The 22,480-nt window shown below is 41.5% G+C and overlaps 1 protein-coding gene and 1 pseudogene across 1 annotated transcript in view; one reads left to right on the top strand and one right to left on the bottom strand.

The window, feature by feature from the left end:
• The window catches only part of Slc35f2 (solute carrier family 35 member F2), a 55,291-nt gene extending 34,472 nt beyond the window's left edge, over window positions 1–20,819 (bottom strand). Inside the window, exon 1 of the mRNA XM_047517203.1 lies at window positions 20,528–20,819. Within this exon, the coding sequence (XP_047373159.1) occupies window positions 20,528–20,637 (110 nt within the window). The 5' untranslated portion in view covers window positions 20,638–20,819. The remainder of the gene's footprint in view (window positions 1–20,527) is intronic.
• LOC124958773 (40S ribosomal protein S10-like) lies at window positions 15,643–16,113 on the top strand (annotated as a pseudogene).
• Window positions 20,820–22,480: the final 1,661 nt, after the last annotated feature.

The raw sequence follows: 22,480 nt of genomic DNA on the forward strand, positions 1-22,480 counted from the left end.
CTAAGAGAAGCTGAATGGTTCACCTAACTGACGCTCTTTGAAAGTGTCAGTTACAAAATACAAATCCACTGGCATTAAGTAGAGAGCTTTTGCCACATATCTCATACATGACTCTATCAAAATAACTTCAAATTAGAGGATCTATTTTTTTTTTCTTCTAACCAAATACTTGATAAAAACAAATGAAATGCTAGTCAGTAGACAGAAAGATAAGGGGGAGAGAACAGAACAAAGGAGACTCTAGTCTATAAGAGTGGCAGAATAGATCCAAGATGGCGGACTAAAGGGAGGCTGCGTTCCTTGTCGCTCCATAAATCGGGTTTCAAGCAGAGGATATCTGTTTCTTGGTAAGGCAGTTTTTGCAGCTTATTGATCCCCTGCTGTTTACCCCATTTGTCTACTGTGATCACCTGCAGTCTGCCAGCATATCAACTACTTCTTGAGTGCAGATTGATCACTGTCTGGCACCTACCATCCGCCATTTGCCTGCCACTTGCCTGTCCATCACCTGCCTTTCACCTACCCATCACCCACCACCCAAGGTTCACCTCCCGATCATCTGACAGCAGTCAGCAGACTGACCACAGACCACCAGTGGAGCACCAGCTGCCTGCTGTTGCCTGGAAGTTCACCATCACAGTACATGCAGGATTGGTTACATGTGGCTGCTGCCATTTTGAGACAACAGCCAGGATTTATAGGACCCCTGACAGGACTGACTGATACATATAGGGTAATACTGTCTGTTTCATTCTACTGTAGTTCCATCCCCACCCCCTCCACCCCTTTTTCCTCTACACCATCCAAAGTTCCTTCATTCTTCTCTTCCCCCCATCACCTACCCTTGTTATATATTGTCATGCACTTATCAGAGAAAACATTTGGCCTTTGGTTTTTTGGGATTGGCTTATTTCACTTAGTATGATATTTTCCAAATTCATCCATTTACCAGCAAATGCCATAATTTTATTCTTCTTTATGACTGAGTAATATTCCATTATATATATATACCACAGTTTCTTTATCCATTCATCAATCGAAGGGCATCTAGGTTGGTTCCACAGTCTGGCTATTGTGAATTGAGCTGCTATGAACATTGATGTGGCTGCATCACTGTAGTATGCTGATTTTAAGTCCTTTGGGTATAAACCGAGGAGTGGGATTGCTGGGTCAAATGGTGGGTTCATTCTAAGCTTTCTGAGAAACCTCCATACTGCTTTCCATAGTGGCTGCACCAATTTGCAACTCCACCACCAATGTACAACTGTGCCTTTTTTCCCACATCTACACCAACACTTATTATTGCTTGTGTTCTTGATAATAGCCATTCTAATTGGAGTTAGATGAAATCTTAGGGGGTTTTAATTTGCATTTCTCTAATTACTAGGGATGATGAGCACTTTTTCATGTATTTGTTGATCACCTGCATATCTTCTTCTGTGAAGTGCCTGCCCATTTCCTTAGCCCATTTATTGATTGGGTTCTTTATATTTTTGGTGTAAAGTTTTTTATAAACTTTGGAGATGAGTGCTCTGTCTGAAGTGTGTGGAAAAGATTTTCTCCCACTCTATAGGCTCTCTTTTCACATTATTAATTGTTTCCTATGCTGAGAAAAAAACTTTTTAGTTTGAATCTATCCCATTTATTGATTCTTGCTTTTATTTCTTGTGCTATGGGGGTCTTGTTAAGGAAGTCTGGTCCTAAGCCAACATGATGGAGATTCGGGCCTACTTTTTCTTCTATTTGATGAAGGGTCTCAGGTCTAATTCCTAGATCCTTGATGCATTTTGAGTTGAGTTTTGTGCAGGGTGAGAGATAGGGGTTTAATTTCATTTTACTGCATATGAATTTCCAGTTTTCCCAGCACCATTTGCTGAACAGGCTATCTTTTCACCATTGTATGTTTTTGGTACCTTTGTCTAGTATGACTATACTTATGTGGGTATGTCTCCATATCTTCTATCCTGTACCATTGATCTACCTGTCTATTTTGGTGCCAATACCATGCTGTTTTTGTTACTATTGCTCTATAGTAGAGTTTAGGGTCTGGTATAGTGATACCTACTGCATCACTCTTCCTGCCCAGGATTGCTTTGGCTAGTCTGGGTCTTTTGTTCTTCCAGATGAATTTCATAATTGCTTTTTCAGTTTCTATGAGAAATGTCATAAGGATTTTAATTGGAATCGTGTTAAATCTGTGTAGCACCTTTGGTTGTAAGGCCATTTTGATAATATTAATTCTGCCTATCCAAGAACATGGGAGATCTTTCCATCTTCTAAGGTCTTCCTCAATTTCTTTCTTCAATGTTTTGTAGTTTTCATTTTAGATATTTTTCACCTCTTTGGTTAGATTGATTCCCAAGTATTTTTTTTTTTTTTTTTTGAGGCTATTGCGAATGGAGTTGTTTTCCTCATTTCCCTTTCAGATGTTTCATCGCTTATGTATAAAAATGCTTTAGATTTATGTGTGTTGATTTTATATCCTGCTGTTTTGCTGAATTCATTTATGAGGTCTAGAAGTTTTCTGAAGGAGTTTTTTGGATCCTCTAAATAGAGAATCATGTCATCATCAAATAGTGACAGCTTGAGTTCCACTTTTCCTATTTGTATCCCTTTAATTTCTTTAGTCTAATTGCTCTGGCTAATATTTCAAGTATGATGTTGAATAGAAAGAGGTGAAAGAAGGCATCCCTGTCTTGTTCCCATTTTTAAAGGGAATGCTTTCAGTTTTTTTCCATTAAGAATGATGTTGCCCAATTGAAATAACCATATGATTCTTATCCTTATTAAGTCTATTGACATGATGGATTACATTTATTTATTTACGGATGTTGGACCAAACTTGCATTCCCAGGATGAACCCCACTTGATCGTGGTGCACTATCTTCTTAATATGTTTTTGGATATGGTTTGCCAGTATTTTGTTAAGGACTTTGCATCTATATTCATCAAGGATATTGGTCTAAAATTTTCTTTCCTTGGTGTGTCTTTGCCTGGTTTGGGTATGAGGATGATATTAGCTTCATAGAATGAGTTTGGTAGGGTTCCCTCCTTTTCTATTTCCTGGAATACTTTGAGAAATATTGGAATGAGTCCTTTGAAGGTCTTTTAGAGCTTGGCTGAGAATCCATCTGGGCCTGGGCTTTTCTTGGTTGGTAGGTTTTTGATGGCTTCTTCTGTTTCATTGCTTGATATTCATCTGTTTAAATTGTGTATGTCCTCCTGTGTATGGGAGGATCATATGTCTGTAGAAATTTGTCGATGTCTTTGGTATTTTCTATTTTGTTGGAATATAGATTTTCAAAGTAGCTTCTCATAATGTTATGTATTTCAGTGGTGTCTGCCATGTTATTTCCTTTTTCATCATGAATGCTAATAATTTTTCTCTCTCCTCTTTGTTAGTATGGATAAGGGTTTGTCTATTTTGTTTACTTTCTCAAAGAACAACTTTTTGTTTTGTCAATATTTTGAATTGCTTCTTTTGTTTCAATTTCATTGATTTCAGCTCTGATTTTAATTATTTCCTGTCTTCTACTTTTGGTGTTGTTCTGTTCTTCTTTTTCTAGGGCTTTGAGCTGTAATGTTAGGTCATTTATTTGTTGGCTTTTTATTCATTTCTTGAATGCGCTCCATGCAATGAATTTTCCTCTTAGTGTCCCAGAGATTTTGATATGTTGTATCGTTGTTCTCATTTACCTCTAAGAATTTTTTTTATCTCCTCCTGATGTTTTCTGTTATCCATGCTTCATTCAATAGCATATTTATTTAGTCTCCAGGTGTTGGAGTAATTTCTGTTTTTTATTTTGTCATTGATTTCTAATTTCATTCCATTATGATCTGATAGAACACAAGGCAGTATCTCTATTTTTTTGTATTTACTAAGGACTGCTTTGTGGCATAAGATATGATCTATTTTCGAGAAGTTTCCATGTGCTGCTAAGAAAGTGAATTCGCTCATTGATGGATGGAATATTCTATATGTCTGTTAAGTCTAAGTAATTGATTGTGTTATTGAGTTCTATGGTTTCTTTTTTTAGTTTTTGTTTGGAAGATCTATCCTGTGGTGACAGCAGTGTGTTAAAGTCACCCAGAATTATTGTGTTGTGGTCTATTTGATTCCTGGAATTGAGAAGGATTTGTTTGATGTACATGGATGCACCATTGTTTGGGGCATAAATATTTACAATCGTTATGTTTTCCTGATATGGTTCCCTTAAGCAGTATGAAATGTCCTTCTTTATCCCTTCTGACTAATTTTGGCTTGAAGTCCACTTTATCTGAAATAAGGATGGAAACCCCTGCTTTTTACTGAGTCTGTGTGCATGGTAGGTTTTTTCCCATCCTTTCACCTTTAGTCTGTGGATGTCTTTTTCTATGAGATGAGTCTCTTGCAGGCAGCATGTTGTTGGATCTTTCTTTTTAATCCATTCTGCCAGTCTATGTCTTTTGATTGATGAGTTTAGGCCATTAACGTTCAGGGTTATTATTGAGATATGATTTGTATTCCCAGTCATTTGGGCTTATTTTTGGTTTTTAACTTGAGTTGGTTTCTCCTTTGAATGGATTTTCCCTTTGTTAACCTACATTTTTGTTTTTCATTTCCTCCTCATGGAATATTTTGTTGAGAATATTCTGTAGCATAGGCTTTCTATTTGTAAATTCTTTTAACTTTTGTTTATCATGGAAGGATTTTATTTCATCTTCAAATCTGAAGGTTAGTTTTGCTGGGTATAGGATTCTTGGTTGGCAACCATGTTTTTTCAGAGCTTGAAATATGTTGTTCCAGGTCCTTCTAGCTTTTAGAGTCTGGGCTGAGAAATCTGCTGATATCCATATAGGTTTCCCCCTATATGTAATCTGATGCTTTTCTCTAGCAGCCTTCAAAATCCTGTCTTTATTTTGTATGTTAGGCATTTTCATTATAATGTGCCTTGGTGTGGATCTGTTGTGATTTTGTGCATTTGGTGCTCTGTAAGCCTCTTGTATCTGATTCTCCATTTCATTCTTCAGTTTTGGGAAATTTTCTGATATTATTCCATTGAATAGATTGTCCATTCCTTTGGTTTGTATCTCTGTGCCTTCCTCAATCCTGGTAATTCTTAAATTTGGTCTTTTCATGATGTCCCATAGTTCTTGGAGATTCTGTTCATGATTTCTTACCATCTTCTCTGTTTGGGCAACTTTATTTTCAAGATTAAATATTTTGTCTTCATTATCTGAGGTTCTGTCTTCCAAGTGGTATAAGTCTGGTGGTGATGCTTTCCATTGAGTTTTTTATTTGGTTTATTGTTTCCTTCATTTCAAGGATTTCCATTTGTTTTTGTTTGTTTGTTTGTTTGAGAATATCTCTTTGTTGAAATGATCTTTTGTTTCCTGCAGTTGCTCTTTCAACTGCTTGTTGGTATGATCATTCATTGCCTGCATTTGTTCTCTTATTTCATCCTTTGCTACATGAATCATTTTAATCATGTATAATCTGAAGTCCTTTTCTGGCATTTCTTTTATCATATTGTCACTGGATTCTATTAATATAGAACCTAGATTTGTTTGGGTCATTTTCTTCCCTTATTTTTTCATGTTGTTCATGTATCTTCCCCTCTAGCAGTGCAGATCTGGGGTACTGCAGTTTCCCACCCCCGCCCCCATAGGCTTATAGTGACTCTATAGGTGTCCAAAATCTTTTCTTAAGGGGAGATCAAGATTAGCAGTTCCCAGTTCAGACAGTATGCAACCCAAAACCAAATAGCCCCTATGAGGACATTAACAATATTGTCATAATAAACAGAATGAGTTCAATTATTATCTTCAGTACAACAAATAGATTTACCATAAGGTCTGCAGTTTCTAATGGAGGACGAAGAAGATGCGGAGGGGTGTAGGATGTAGCTGTTAATGGGATAAGAAAAGAATATATCGAAGTTATAGATCATAGAGTCAGAGTGAAATCAAAAGAAGTTAGTTGTTAGCATGGGAAAAGGGAGAAAGAGACCTGAGGGAACAGGTGAACAAAAGGAAAAGAGAGCAAGGAAAGTAAAGAAATAAAAACTTAAAATTTTTCAATAAGGAGAAAAAAGAAAATCTACACTATAACAGTCATATAGTATTCAAACCTCCCAATCTTCAGTAGCCTGATGTATGAGAGGTACCTGACAGTGAGCTTCCAGTCTCCAGCAGGCATATCAGAATGCGATTTGCCCCACCTAATGATGGGAGATACAGCTTCCAAGACTATCCAAGATGGCCGCTCTGGCTTCCAAATGTGTTGGCAAATGGGGAGCTGCAGCTCAGGGTGTGGGTGTGGTCAGTTGGAGGTCCTGGAGGTGGGGTGTGGTTGGGTCCAGCAGTGGTCCTGGAGGTGGGGTGTTGTCAGTCTGGTTGTGGGATCCTGGAGGCAGGGTGCAATCTGTCAGTCTGGGGGGTCCTGGTGGTAGGGCACATTCAGTTGGTCTGGGGATCCTGGTGGCAGGGAGTCACTCGATGTGAGAGTCCCAGAGGCGGGGAGTGATTGGTCAGGCTGAGGGATCCTGGACACGAGGCTCAGTCAGTCCAGCCAGGGGTCCTACAAGTCCTGGCTGTTGTCTCGAAATGGCAGCAGCCACGTGTAACCAATCCTGCATGTACTGTGATGGTGAACTTCCAGGCAACAGCAGGCAGTTGGTGCTCCACTGGTGGTCTGTGGTCAGTCTGCTGACTGCTGTCAGATGATCGGGAGGTGAACCTTGGGTGGTGGGTGATGGGTAGGTGAAAGGCAGGCGATGGACAGGCAAGTGGCAGGCAAATGACAGATGGTGAGCAATCTGCACTCAAAAAGTAGTCAATATGCTGGCAGACTACAGGTGATCACAGTAGACAAATGGGGTAAACTGCAGGGGATCGATAAGCTGCAAAAAACTGCCTCACCAAGAAACAGATATCCTCTGCTCGAAACCTGAGTTATGGAGCAGCAAGGAACACAGCTTCCCTCTAGTCTGCCATCTTGGATCTCCAAAATAAAATATTTTAAAAGGAATGGAGATGCAGCTGGTAGGTAGAGCACTTGCCTAGCAAGTGTGAGGTCCTGGATTTCATCTGCAGTACAAAAAGCAGAAGGAGAAGGAAAAAAAGAAAGATGAAGGAGAAGGGAGTAGAGGAAGACAAGTTATTCAGGTCAAGAGAAGAGCTATGGGAACTGTCATTCCAGCAGTGGGAACAGCATTCCCTAGAGTGACTGGAACATGGAGATGCAGCTCATCCAGAGGAAACAGCAGTTACCTAATCTTTTCCAAACCTGACTACAACTTGAACAGAGTCAGTAGCAATTATTCTTGGTTGACAATTTCAAACACTGAGCATGTGTGAAAGGTTAGGGTTTAAAAAAAAAGTTTCCTTGACATTTTATGAATTGCTATATTTTTACCAAAGCCCGGTGGTCTTCTTTCTTTGTACTTTAAAGCTATTTATTTATTGGAACCATTTTAAGTTTCATCACTAACTGTTAGAGGGAGAATATTGGCCTTCCAAAAACACCCAAGTCCTCTCCCCAAATCTATAAACAGAATAACTTAGAGGGAAAAGGGTCCTTTGCACATGTGATTAGGTGAGGAGGCTTAAGATGGGGAGGTCATCCTGGATTATCCAAAGTAGGGCCAATCTAACCACATGACCCTTATAAGGGAGAACCTTTTCCAGCTATAGTCAGAGGGTCACAGAGATGCTGGTTTTAAAGATCTAAACGGGTCATGAGCCAAGGAATGCAGGCAGCATCTAGCAGCTAGAAAATGTAAACTAATTGATTCTCCCCTAGTCTCTCTAAAAAAGAATGCAGCCCACTATCATTTTGATTTTGGCCTAGTGAGATCTGTATTGGCTTTCTGACCTATATAACTATAAAATAATAAATTCATGGGGGCTTTTTGATGTGTGTGTGTGGTGCCAGGGATTGAACCTAGGGTCTAACACTGAGTCATATCCCCAGCCTCTTTTTTAATTTTATTCTGAGACAGGGTCTCACGAAGTTGCTAAGGTTGACCTCAAACTTGAGGTCCTCCTGCCTCAACCTCCTGAGTAGCTGGGATTACAGGTGCGTATCACCACCCCCAGGAAATTTGTGTCATTTTAAGTCAATAAATTTGTAGTCATTTGTTATGAAAGCAATAGAAAACTAGCGGGCTAAGTCAAAAATGTGTGAGATACTTTAAAACAGTACTTGAATCATTATGTTAGACCTAGTCACATTCATCTCAATGAATTTCCTCACTAATAAGATAATCCCATCAAATAAAAAGTCCCTTAAATAACCACAGGCAAAGTTGATCAGGAGTCACCCTGGATTAAAACGTTTTCATCATTTGCCAGAAGGAAACTAAAACCATACCATCAAGTCAGAAACTACCAAACTACTTTGATGCAGACCAACAAAAATAAAAGTATAAATACAGTGATTCCTTCATATACAGTATGGCCTGCATAACTCTTAGATAGTCAAGAACAGGGGAAACCTGTTAAAGCTCTCCCATCTCCTGTACAGGAAGAGGGGGAAATGCCAGTCACTGTGCTGTCCTCTTACACATCTGAACTTACTGAGTTTTCACACAGCACTGTAAAGTAGGTAGTGCTTTGCCAAAGTTCAAGTTTCTTAACCAAGTTCATATGGCAAATAAATAACAACATCGGGTTCAAATCTAAATATGAGTCTCCAGCCTGTGTTCTTTCCATTCTGCCATGCTAAGAAAATGAATAACTGAAAACAAAGACAATGAAGTGCACAGCACCAGGATGATGACCTCTAAATTTTTATGGCATTTTGGTTATAACCCTTTTTTCCCATTTTCTACAACTGCCTATGAAGTTTTACATATTGCATTTGCTTTACTAGATAATAAATGAAGAAACTGTGTCAGGGATATTTTTGACCCCTTCTCCAAATATACATGTAGCCACACATAATATCTAGTAAGAATAGGACGATGATAGTGATAATAATAATAATCACTTCATAATCATTGTGCACTATATGCCACCATATGCCAAGCACTATGCTAACAATTCCACAGTCCTAATGCATTTAAACCAACAATCCTATGATGTAGGTACTATTATTGATGCTATCTATAGATAAAGAAGTCAAGACACAGAGATGTTAAACAACTTACCCAATATCGCACAACAGGCAAACAATAAAATTTGGAAAATAACCCAAGTGTGACTTTAGAGCTCATAACCACTGCTATATTGCAAGAACACTACTTGCATCCATTAGGGATTCAAAAAATCTTTCTTCTTATTCCAACAAAACTTAGGTAACTTGATAAAATCAATTATGTGCTGGGTATCATACTAAGTGCTTACTCACAAAAACTCACCTGGCATGGTAATGCATGCATGTAATCCCAGATGAAGAGACTGAGGCAGGAGGATCACAAATTCAAGGTGAGCCTCTGAGTTTAGGGAGACACTGTCTCATTAAAAATAAATAAATAAAAAGTTCTGGGGAATGTGGCTCAGTGGTAGAATATCCCTGTCTTCAATTCCAAGTATCAAAAGAAAAAGAAACTCACAAACACTCTTATGAGATACAGATGATTAGAACAGTTACACTGTTGAGAAAGTGAGGTTTGGCTGTTCAAAGGAGTAACTTGACCAAGGTCAGAGAATTACTAAGTCTATATTTTTCCTAGTCCACACACTGCCTCTCTTATAATAATAATAATAAAATATATAATATTGAGGATTATCATACTACATAGGGAGATCAATTGATATAAACTATCCACCCTAACAATGGGCATTGATTAGTACAACCCATTTGATGATGCGTTCTACAGTTATTTTTATAATGGGTGTTCTGATAAAAATAAGAGAGAAGGCTGGGCAGGTGGCGCACCCCTATAATCCCAGCAATTCAGGAGGCTGAGGCAGGAGGATCACAAATTTGAGGTCAGCCTCAGCAATTTACAAGACCCTGTCTCAAAATAAAAAATAAAAAGGGCTAAGGATGTAACTCAGTGGTACAGCAACCCTGGGGTCAATCCTCAGTACTGCAAAATTAATGAAGGGAAGAAGGTGTAAAATCTATTTATGATAGTCTTTTTCCCCCTTCTATTTTTGATTGGCTGAATAAGAACGTGTGAAACACATTTTCAAATCACCTATTCTTTTTGGGTACATGTCAGACTAACTTGAGTCTGATTTGGGGATGGGGTAACTAGTGCGGGGAGCCCTGTGCTATGGGCAGAGTGTGGAGGATTTTGCCTCTGCTTCCAGAATTTTCCCTCTCCCCAGACTCCTCTGTGTAAATTCCAAGAGAAGCACCCAGCTGGACACACAGGAGCTCCAGCAGGGGCTGGAAAGGTGGGTGCAGGGATCGGGGAGGGCAGGATTAGGAAGCGTGGGATTGGTACTGAGTCATAAATGCACTGCTGTTTCAAGTCTGGATTACGAGAGTTTATGTCCGTGGGACAGACACACCCCGCTCTCTCCCCCTACCCACCCCAATCTGGCACAAGAACTGAAAACAGATTAACCCTGCTCTCAACGGCAGCCAAGAAGCCACATCCCATAAAATTCTTAATACTGCCTGTCCACTGAGGCCGAATAAGAAGTTTTGAAGGACTGTTTGACTGTTATAACATCTAAACTTACTTCCTCAGGGATTATCCAACCAAACATGGTTTTCAAAACTCGACTTTTCCATTGATTTTTTTTGTTTAGTGTGACTTAAACTACAAAATGTAATCTTGGAATAAAGACAAAACAACTGGCCTGCCCCTGGGAGAATGAAGGCAACTGTGAACGTGAAGAACAAATAGAGACAGACACAGAACTCTGGTGTGGTTTGGGCTCCTGGCTCCAGCTGCTTCCCTGGCCTCCCTGTGGTTTGGCAGTGTGGCTCTTCCTGATTCTGTAAAGTGATAAATCCTGTTTTTTCCTAGGCCAGTGATGAGCTGGATTTCTCTAAGAACTGACCTAATCCATTCATCAAACACCAACCAGGCACCTGAAGAAAACAGGAGTCTAAACCTGAGCTACAAGCTCCTGGGGACCCGGCCCAGTGAGAGGAACGGAGGCGGAGGGGAGATTTCCTGTGAGTCATCCCATCTGACCCAGCCTTTCAAGGCCCCACAGGCCTCAGACCAGAAGCTCTGTCGCACTCCTCCCCCTCTTCAGCCTCCACTGCTGCTGGTTTCATCCAGTCAATGCTCACTACTCTCAAACTTCCCAGTGAACTTCCACTCTCCAAAAGAAGCAAAAGAGCCCAGGTGAGAAACCTACTGCAAGCCCTCAGGAGGTGTCTTTAAGACTCACATAAATGCAAAGTGCAAAGAGGAATCTGTTTAATATAAATAAAATGTGCCAAAGGCATGTCCTGTTTGCAAGAGCAAAAAACCTGGGAACTCCTAAATGCCTAGAAACAGAATGGTTGAAAATGATGTGCTCACAGGAAAGAATACTGTTTAGAGAAAAAGCAAGTGTTCTGCAGCACCATGCAACAAGACGGATTAATCTCAGCAATTGACTTAGAAGAGAGATCTCAAGATTTTATACAGCTAGAATCCTTTTTATGAAGTTAAAAGTTGTGACTGAAACATACCTTGTAGAAATACATAGACATACACAATTATATGAAAATAAGAGCTAAAGAAGATTCCAGATGATGCTCATCCATGGTTGAAGAGTAAAGGGATGAAAGAGAGATTACCACTAGGTGCATATGAATTTAGTTTTCCAAAACTGAAAATCCTTGTTGTAGATATATGGAAACTTCTTCCATTAAAAATATCAGTTGAGTCACTCATGGGTCAACAATGGGAGTGTGTCATGAGCCAGGAATTGTGATTAATCCACTTCCATGTAACTGGAGTCTAAAAAAATTAGTCAAATTATGCTCCAGGAAGATACTTTTTTTTTATTTATACTGTGATGTACTTACTCCCTGGCACCAGTGGAGATACAAATAATCCAGAGCAAGCCCAGGAGAAGATTGCCTAAGACGTGTTTTGTTTTTTGTTTTTTTTGGTTGCTGTCCATCTCTCAAGAAACATGTAGCACAGTGTTGAATACAGAATCTGGAACCAGACTGCGTGATGGGAAACCAGATTGCCTTCCTCACTACTGTGAAACCGATCCTGTTAGGGAAAATTACCTAACCTCTCTGTGCCTCAGCTTCCACATGTGTCATATAGGGCTGGCAATTATAGTATTAAAATGCTGACTGCAGAAAGCTAGTGGAAGGATTACACGAGTTAATTCTCCCATCCTCAAAGTCCTGAATAGTGCTCTAAGTGCACAAAATACAACTTAATAAAGTTTGCTATTTATTATTATTTTTATCTCTTACTTGATACCACTGCGAAAAGTTTCAAAAATGCTGTTCTAAGTATATCCTAAGCTCTTCTAGAGCAGAAATGTTTTAATAATTCTCTGGGAAGATGTGCTACACCCAGCATGAAGATAGTCTCAAATTCTCAGGATGGACTTGGACTGAGGAAACTGAATCAATTTGTTTCTTCATACTCTGGTCTTTTAGGAAGTTTTGGAATGGATTTTTCATGTACTTTTTCCATAGAATCTGTCTCTGTATCATTAACATAACACAGGTTTTGTGGCATACCACTTGTCCTGATGACTTTCAATTAACACAGACTCCTCCTGTAACCATCCAAAATAAACATCCCCAAATCTGCAGATTAAAAACATCTATAATTTATTAACATGAAAACCACGCAAGTCTTTATTCAGAGCCTATTCACACTTTCACAGCAAGTAGTTCTAAGGAACTGAGTTATCTGGTTCCTATAGTGTTAATGGGTTAGAAATCATAAGTTAGAAAGAACACAGGCTTCCACAGATATGCTTGGTAGCACACACACATCATATGTTGACAAACTGGGAGAAAAAGTTGGAAAAAATAAGATAAGTAATTCACTTAAATGCCTCTGAGCATATTATTGTCATTCAAAAGAATCAAGTTCATGATGATCCTGAATCAAGAAGAAAAGGTGGCATCATGTTCAATGTGCATTTTTTAAGAAAAAGAGTATTCTCATATCTTTTAAACATGCCATGAAGAATTTTAAATTATGTTTTATTCTTTTCTTGGCAAAATCTCTAGGATTCATTGCAAATGGACCCACTAATTAAATGGGTTGGCCTACCCCAGAGAGTTGTTCAGTACAGACCAATTAAGGGTTGGAGAATGGCTGCCAAAAAAAAGTAAGAAGAAATGATTTAGCAGAAGTGAGAAAACCATTACATAAATGGTGCCGTTCAACAGGATTAAAAAATAATCTCAGAAGAGTAAGTTTGAAGTTATTTGGGAAATAAGCCTGTGTGAAATGATAATTTCTTCCTGATGATCCTTAGTAAATAATAACATAAGAATATTTTTATAGTCTTTTGATAAACTTACCCAAACTAAATACAAAAGGAGTTTCCTGTAGGGCAGTTCACATCTTCCACATATGTGGTTACCTTGGAAACATCTCTGAAATTTCCTCCCCAGAAATAGCCTAATTTTACTTCAGTTCTAACTTTTACATCTTACTTACCAAATCTAGCTGAAAATAGATTTTTACGTTCCTAGAAATCAATTCTACCTCCAAAATGGAAAGAATTGCTACCATTTCAGTTCTGTGCCAAAAACAAAATATTGCAGGAACTTCCAAGACGAACCGCAGCCTCTAACTTAAGGTACACTCTCGGGTTGGTGAGAATTACATTTCACCCTGCCACATGGTAAGTGCAATGATGAGTTAAGAACAGGACCCGACGGGGAGAAGAGGGGCACCCGAACAAGAGGTTTGTGAGGAGAAATTGAAAGGAGTCAGCAAAGACAACTCCCCACCTTGGTGCTGTCTACAGACTTTAAGCAGCCATGAGAAGAGGTCAAACAGCAAAAGCAGCCCAGGAGGGAACCACAGGGGCAAAGGCACAGCCATGGCATGCACGCAGGAATCACAGCTGCAACCATCAAGTGAGTCGCACACTCTGGGACATGAGCCTGTGGGGGCAATGGGCTGGTGGTGGGGCCCTTGTAGTTCATACCGAGAAGCTGAAGCTCTCACAAAAGGACGAATACGGTGAGACTCCACTGACGTGAGGCTTCTAGAGAAGTCAGAATCACAGAGATAGAAAGTAGAACAGGGGTTGCCAGGGGCTGAGCTGGGAGGGGACACAGAGTTGTTTGACCGCTACGGAGTTTATGTTTGGAAGGATGACCAAATTCTGGAAATACACATTGGTGATGGTTGCACAACACTGTGAAAGTACTTATACTCCTGAATTATACACATAAATGCAGTTACAATGGTAAATTTTATGTTACATTCATTTTATCACAATTAAAAAAAAAAAACTGTGAACGGACTTGGAGCTGCACACCTGTAATCCCAGCAACTCAGGAAGCTGAGATAGGTGAATCACAAGTTCAAGGCCAGTCAGCTGCAGCAACTTAGCAAGATCCTAAGCAGCTCAGTGAGACCATGTCTTAAAATAAAAAAGGATAAAAGGTTGGGGATGTAACTCGATGATAAAGCACCTCTGGGTTCAATTCCCAAGACAAAAAATAATAATAATAATAATAATAGGTAAAGGAGAAAGAGGGAAGAGGAGGAGAGAGGCCAGCAGTTGCAGCTGCAGTAGACACTTGAACTCTATCTAGTAACCAGTGGCTTTCAGACTCATTTTAGCTGCAGAAATCTTTCTTCAGACAACACAGCTGTGGACTGAATATTTGTGTCTCCCCAGAATCCATGTTGAAACCTAATCCCCAGTGTAATGGTAGGTGCAGGTGAGGGTCAGGGAGGTGATTAGGTAATGAGGGTGGAGTCTTTATGATTAAGATTAGTGCTCTCATAAAAGAGAAACCAGACTGGCTCTCTGACCCCTTGGGCTGTGAGGACACAGCAAGAAAATAGCCCTCTATGAAGCAGGAAGTGGGCCTCCACCAGACACCACATCTGCCAGAGCCTTGATCTTGGACACCCCAAGATCAGAACTAAGAAAAATAAACTTCTGTTGTTTAAAAGCTACCCAGTCTGTAGTCTTGCTACAGGCCAAATGGACAGCACAAAAGCCTAACTATAAAACCAGCAATAGCAACAGATCTGGTGGAAGCTCCAGAGGCCCTCCCAGAAGCTCACAAACTCCTAATTTTCCATTTGTCCCCCATGGTGAACCCTAACGAACCTCAAGAACTCCACCACAATCAGTTTGCAAACCACTGGTGTAGGTGATATGAGGAATCTCAAAAAGTTTCAGCTTGAATATGACACAGTGAAATGCTAGAAACAGTAAAACCAGTCTGTGTTTAGATTCAAATGAAATTCCCTCAGCTCTGCCTCTCAGCAGCCATTTGTCCTAGGCAAATTACTTACGGATTCTGTCAGGTGGAACTAAAAACCTATTCTATAGGAGTGTCATGGGACTGATGAAATGTAAGTAGGATAGCTGATACCTGGTGAATTCTCATGTACTGACAGCTGTTGGTGCCCTTTCTTCTTAGTTGGTATCACTCTGGTTCCTGGGTAGTGAGGTGATTGAGGAGGAAGGCAGGTCATGTGAATGGAAGCTGCTACAAGAGTCCAAGTGAGAGATTAAGATAAAGGCTTGCCAGCTTTTCCAGCCTCAGCCTCAGCCTCAGACCCTGAAACCTCCTCGGGGTTGATGCCCAAGAAGAATCGGATTACCATTTATGAACTCCTTTTTAAAGAGGGAACAATGGTAGCCAAGAAGGATGTCCACATGTCCAAGCACCCAGTGCTAGAAGGTTAGAATATGCCCAACCTAAACATCATGAAGTCCATGCAGTCTCTCAAGTCTCCAGGCTATGTGAAGGAACGGTTTGCCTGGAGACATTTCTACTGGTACCTTACCAACGAGGGCATCCGGTATCTCCACGATTATCTCCACTGAGGCTGTGCCTGCCACCTACACCATAGCGGACCAGAAACTGGCAGGCCTTGGCCCAAATGTCTGGAGGGCAAGCAACCTGCAAGACTCACAAGAGGGGAAGCTGACAGAGATACCTACAGACAGAGTGCTGTGCCCCCTGGTGCTGGAGCTGGGGCTGGGTCAGCAACCAAATTCCAGTTTAGAGGCAGATTTGGTTGAGGACACGGCCAGCCTCCTCAGTGAAGTGGGAGGGCATTATTTTGTTTTGAATAAACTTGTAGCCAGGGGGGGAAAGAAAAAGATAAAGGCTTATATTGAAGTTGTGAAGGTAATAATTGAAACAGGAGAAGGAATCCAGGAATATTCTGGAAGTGTTATCAAAATGGGGAATAGGTACTAGCAGCCATCTCTTCTTCCTTCACCTCAATGTGAAAAAAAAGGAGTGAAGAAAAACAGGAAGAATTCAGAGGTTGTGCAGAACTGGTCTGGAGGAGGAAGAGGACTTATCGCCTAAGGCAGAGTGACCAGAGGCCTAGTGGAGGGCCTGCTAGAGGAACACTTTTAAAATCCACTCTTACATTGCGTGGGGAGAGACACTGCCTGCTCCTTTCACATCTCCCTGCAGCGTTGAGAAATTAACAGAACAGGTCAGGCTGTCCAGGCAGCAATCATTCCTCCACCCACCTGCTCCAAGATCCTTGGGTTAATGGGCTACCACCAAGAGAAGCTGCCTCCTTATTCCAAGCAGATGATAAAACAGTCTAATGGAAGCGTACTGAACAATAGCAATCAACAGTGGTTCTGTTATCCAAGATTTCTCCATCAAGGGGTATATTCCTTCCCCTCTACCTAAAATTACCTGTAGGAACTCACCCAGGCCTAGCAAAATTAGCTCTCCTTCAGCAACATTGGTGACACATATGGAAAATAACATAGAAAGGTGGTTCTCAAACAGGGTGATTTTGTCCGCCAGGAGACATTTGGCAATATCCAGAGACATTTTTGGTTGTCATAAGTAAGGTAAGAGTAAGGAGAGGAGTGAGTGCTATATTGGCATCAATTGGGTAGAGGCAAGGATGCTGCGATGTCCTACAATGTACAGGACAGTCACCCCAAAAATATATACATGCATGTGTGTGTGTGTGTGTGTGTGTGTGTGTGTGTGTGTACTGGGAGTCGAATGTTGAACCCAGGAACACTCTACCACTAAACTACATCCACAGCCCTTTTCTAAGACATGGTCTTGCTAGGATGCTGAGGCTGGCCTTGAACTTGCAATTCTCCTGCATCCTATTGCTGTGATTATAGGCATGTACCACCACACCTGACCAATAAACATTCTTTCCCCCTTTTTGGAAGGAAGGAAGGAAGGAAGGAAGGAAGGAAGGAAGGGAGGGAGGGAGGGAGGGAGGAAGGAAGGAGGAAGGAAGGAAGGAAGGGAAAGAAAAGGAAAGAAAGAATGAAAGAAAGAAAAGAAAAAAGATCGATTTACAGGACAGAATATAAACTGTCTGATGGTATACAATTAAATAATAAGCATCTTCCGGTACTTCTAGGCACCCACAGACTTTTGTTACAGCATTGGTCATTTGAGTTGATAGTGATGAATGATGAAAGTAAAAATTAAGAGCAGAGTCTTTTCGGGACTATTGGTACTCATTATCACGAATGCCCAGCACAATAGTAAGTGCTCAATAAACTTACTGAATGAGTAATCTGAAATTCTTAATCATAGAGAAAAGTTGTCTCTGGGAGGCAGATAGTTAAGAGTTGGATTTACCTAGAATATATGCTTCTCATAATGAATGAGTTTTAGGCCCCCAACTTTGGCATGTATTTAGTGCCTCGTTGCCAAAAGGACTATTCTTACCTCTTTTTGGTAAAAGGAGCAGAAAAGGGTTGTGCAATTACAAACTAATCCCTCTGCATCCTGTCCACATAACGATAACACATCATCTCCATCCCCCAACCGCTCTCCATCCCCCACAGTTCCCTCACCACAGATGGGTATTCACTAAACTAAACTAAAACCTGGGGGGAAATTTAGTAATAGAGTTTAACACTTGAGAATAGAGTACTGGATATTTGGCGACCTGCACTTTGTCGTTGTTGTTGCTAGATTGGACAAGGAGAAATCGCCATCTAGAATTCAAGTGCCTAGATGCTTGGCATAGGTAGGACTAAAAACCTCAATGAACAAAGATCCCAGCCGACCAAAAAAGAAGCTCCAGGCCATGACTCTCAAAATAAAGATCAATAAAGGGAAGAATTTGGGGAAAGTGACTAAATGAAAAAGAAGCCTCAAGAACCTTTGTCAGCCCTCAGCCACTCACTCTTTCATTTATTCTTTCATTCATTTGTGTGCTAAGGATTGTAAGAGATATAAAAATGAAAACAACATGATTCCTGCTGTTAAAGAACTCTATCCACTGGAAGTGTAAAAAGCCTCCAGAGAAAAGAAAGTAAAAAGTAAAAAAAAAAAAAAAAGAAAGAAAGAAAGAAAGAAATAAAAGAAAAGAAAGAAGTACATTTGGAGATAAGAAATCTCAGATTTAAGAAAGCAACTAGATGGGTGCAGAGGTACATGCCTGTAATCCCAGCTATTCAGGAAGCTAAGACAGGAGGATCATCAGTTTGAGGTTGGTTTGGGCAAATTAGCAAGGCCTGCCTCAAAATAAAATTAAAAGGGCTGTAAGTGTATTTCAGTGGTAAAACACTGGCCTAGCATGTGCAAAGCCCCGGATTCAATCCCCAGGACCACAATAAATAAATATATAAATAGGCTACCAGAGTTTCCTAAGCGTAAAACACACCAGAACTCTGAAAATATGAGAATATTAGGAGAATTGCTAATGTAATCATTGCTACTTATCATATCTTGCTAAACTGAAATCTGCTATATCATTTGCCCCAGTCTCAGGGCCACAGGCATCTCCTGGAGCAATCACCTCTATGTTCCCATAACCCAGGAATGCAGAGAACTAATGGTGACAGCAACCCATGCAGGCACTGAAATGACCAGACTCTGTGTGTCCACTCCTGTGTAGCCACGTGTAGTCAACCCAATTAATCTTCACACAGTCCTACAAGGTAAGTACTGTCCTGAGGTATTTTTTTGGGGGGAGGGGTGGTCTTAGTTTTTTGGTTTGTTTGGTTTTGGGGTTTGATTTTTTTGTTGTTGTTTTTGTTTGGTTTTAGTTTTGGGTTTTGTTTTGGTTTGGTTTGGTGTTTTTTGTTTGTTTGTTTTTGTTTGGTTTTTTACTTCTTTTTATTTTTGGTGTTAGGAATTGAATCCAAGGACTTATACATGCTAAGCATTCACTTTACTACTCCCAGCTACACTCCCAGCCTCTGTAGTTACTATGATTATAGTAAATACAAAAAAAAAAAAAAAAAAAAAAAACCTGGAGCACAGAGAAGTTAAGACTTGCCCAAGTCTACCCAGTCAGGATTTGAATACAGAATCTGTGCCCTTGGTCATACCATTACGTTACTTCAAAGCTGAACACCTTAAGCTACATTACCAGGATATACACAATCTTTAGGAGACAAGGTGATTTTTTGACCAAATTTCCCCTTTAAACATGTGCATCTATTTGAAACTATACTTATTTATATGACAAAAATGCATGCACCTCTATTGATCTAGTTTTGAAAATAATATGGCTTTTCAGAATAAAGCTTTCAGGATCTCTAAAGGGAAAAGAAAAAATCAAATGTCCATTTTAGGAGGTGCCTGGCCAGGAGAGGTTAAGGTGCGGTTTGGACCAGAACTTACCGGCATCACCCCTTACAGGTCATCTAATGGCTCTGGCCAAATTGTTTAGTTTTCTTTGTTTCTCCATCTGCAAAGTGGGTATAACAATAGTACCATCTCCTGGTGGGGAGGATTAGATGATACTAATCTATAAAAATTGCTATGCACAATACCTGGCACAGAATGAATACTCAATAAATGGCTTTCATAATTTAGGTCCCGGGTTATCTGTATATCCAGAATGCAAGTCCTCCAGTAACCACAGAAATGCTTTCCCCAGAATCGCTGCCAACTCCTTAAGAACATTTCTCCCTACTTCCCACAGAGCGGGAGTGACACCAGAAACAGGCTTCCCTGGACTCCAGCCCCGGAGGTGGCCATGTCACCAGGCCCAGGCCCAAGGAGGCAGGTTCTGCTCTCCCACCCGGCAGCTGTACTAAACCTAACCTGGATTTCTTACTTGGGTGAACTCAGTGGAGATCACCCGGCCCGGTCTGACAGGATCGGAGGCAGAAGGAATGCGGGCGCTGTGCCAGGAAGTGGAACTCATCCACCTGCCAAGCCCGAGGATGGGTACCCCTTCTTTACAGCATCCGCCGGAAGGCCACCGGGGACCCGACCTAACAATGCCAATAGGGTGAATGTCCCCCAGATCTTCTGAAATACAGTGCCACAACCTAAGGGAGGGCCAAGGGAGGGGTAAGAAGCAACTAATGAAGCCAGGTGAAAGCGCAACATCCTTGGTGCTCGTGCTGAGCGCCCAGAACCAAAGTCCATGCCGCCGCCACCTTTGCCTCCTAGCTCCGCAGACACGTGCGAGCCGGTCGCCAGCCGGTCTGGCCCGCGCTCCCCTCCGGCTCCCGCCGCCGGGACCGGCCGCCGCGCGCTTCTTCCACTCACCAGGTGAAGAGTTTGCCTTTTATCCTGCGTAGCAGGCTGCCGAACGTGCCCGCCTCTTCTAGCACGCTGGGCAGCGGGGTGCCGGGACTCGCCGGCGAGTCTGCCTCCATGGGGACCCCTGAGCGCGCCCTGCGCCCGGAACCCCACGAAGTGCCCGGGCCTGGAAGACAGGAGGCGGCGCCTGTGCAGCCGGCGGGGACTCGGCTCGGGCCCTGCGCTTGCTCTCCCTCCTTAGCTCGCTTGCTCGCTTGCTCGCTTCCCTCTCGCTCCTCAGTCGGGCTCCTTCTGCGACAAATCATTAACTGTCAAGCCCCAAGGGCCAGACAATACATTTGCAGATTGCAACCTGGCACCACAAGGGTAGGAGGAGGAGAAAGGGCAATCTTTTTTTTCACCTTGGCAGTCGAACCTCAGTGTTTTGTGACACCTAATGTGCATTTCAGGTTTTTATGGTTCCTTGTTTAAAATTAGCAAACGGGGTGATCCGAGGTTATTGTGACTGGTTTCACGGTGTCCTAACTGAAAAAGAGAGGTAGCAACTACCTGAACTTTGCTAACTGGCGGGACCCACTGACCTCTTCCTTTAACTGCGGGGCTGCCTCCCTCTGACTTATCGAAGATAGACCCCTGTGAAAGAACTAAAGAGACCTTCTAGGGGCGTGTGTTTGTGTTTCCTTGCAAAGCAAGGGTAAGAGCCTTAAAAGAACCTGGAAACGTGCCTCTGTGGCGTGGAGCTCGGCACGACTCTCTCCTTCCGGGTATGCTGGGTTTTCTGTACAACATTCAGAGCTGTCTTGGGGTGCCGGGGAGGGAAACGCGGCCCGGCCCTGGCGCTCAGCCAGGATGCAGCGTCTTGGGCCACACCTTCCGATGCTTCCGCGGACCCAGAGGGACTAAGAGGGACTAAGGACTGAGGTGGGAAAGTTCCCGACTCTCGCAGACAGAAGGAAGTCAGTGGGTCTGCTTGAGTCCTTGCTTCCGGGAAGGAGAAGACAAAAGAAAAGGTGTTGGTACCGTTTCCCACTCCCCACACCCACCCCACCACCTCCTTCCTTGGGGGAGGTGGAGGACAAGAAAAAACTGCACAGTTAAGAAGTGCAAATGAGTGGGCAGTTTTCTGTAAAGAGATTCTAAGAAAAATAAATAGATTTTGAAAGATGAAAAGAATAGATTTTTCAGGAATTCCAAGTTTATCAACTACAGGAACCCTGAAGTTCATTTTTTGTTTGATTTTTGGTTTGTTTACTTGATTTGAAAAAATAAAGAACTGGGGATTGAACCCAGAGGAGATTTACCACTGAGCACATCCCCAGTCCTTTTATGCTTAATATTGAGAGGCTTTCACTAAGTTGTTGAGGGTCCCGCTTGCTGAGGTGGGTCTTGAACTTTTGATCCTCCTACCTCAGCCGCCGGATGCGCAGGGATTACCGAGCCCAGCTGAAAATCCCAAAGTTTAAATGAAATGATTTATTTGAAAAACTGTTGAAGTGAACCTGGTATAGTGGAGCACTCCTGTAATCCCAGCAACTCAGGAGCTTGAAGCAAGAGGATGACAAGTTGGAAGCCGGCCTGGGCACCTTAGTGAGGCCCTGTCTAAAAAAAAAAAATAGAAAGAGCTGAAGATGTAGTTAATTGATAGGGCACTTGTACATGTTCCAGGCCCCTGGATTTCCTCCTGTGTGTGTGTGTCTGTGTGTGTAAAAATTGCTGAAGTGAAATGGAGGGAAAAGCCTTGAAAATTAAGTCATCCATAAAGGACTGGCTGAATAGTATCAAGCAACCACATCATGAAGCATTAGGAGGGCATTAGAACTATATTTAATAGGATCTCATTTTTCAAAGGGTCCAGCGCCTTAAACCCTGCATACTGACAATGTTGAATTTTACTCAAGCCCTGCGCTCCTGGAAAATAGTTATGATTTAAAAATCTCCCACACTTTTGTGTTCCCGTAA

The sequence above is a fragment of the Sciurus carolinensis genome, chromosome 11 (assembly GCF_902686445.1).
Source record: "Sciurus carolinensis chromosome 11, mSciCar1.2, whole genome shotgun sequence".
Taxonomy (NCBI): domain Eukaryota; kingdom Metazoa; phylum Chordata; class Mammalia; order Rodentia; family Sciuridae; genus Sciurus; species Sciurus carolinensis.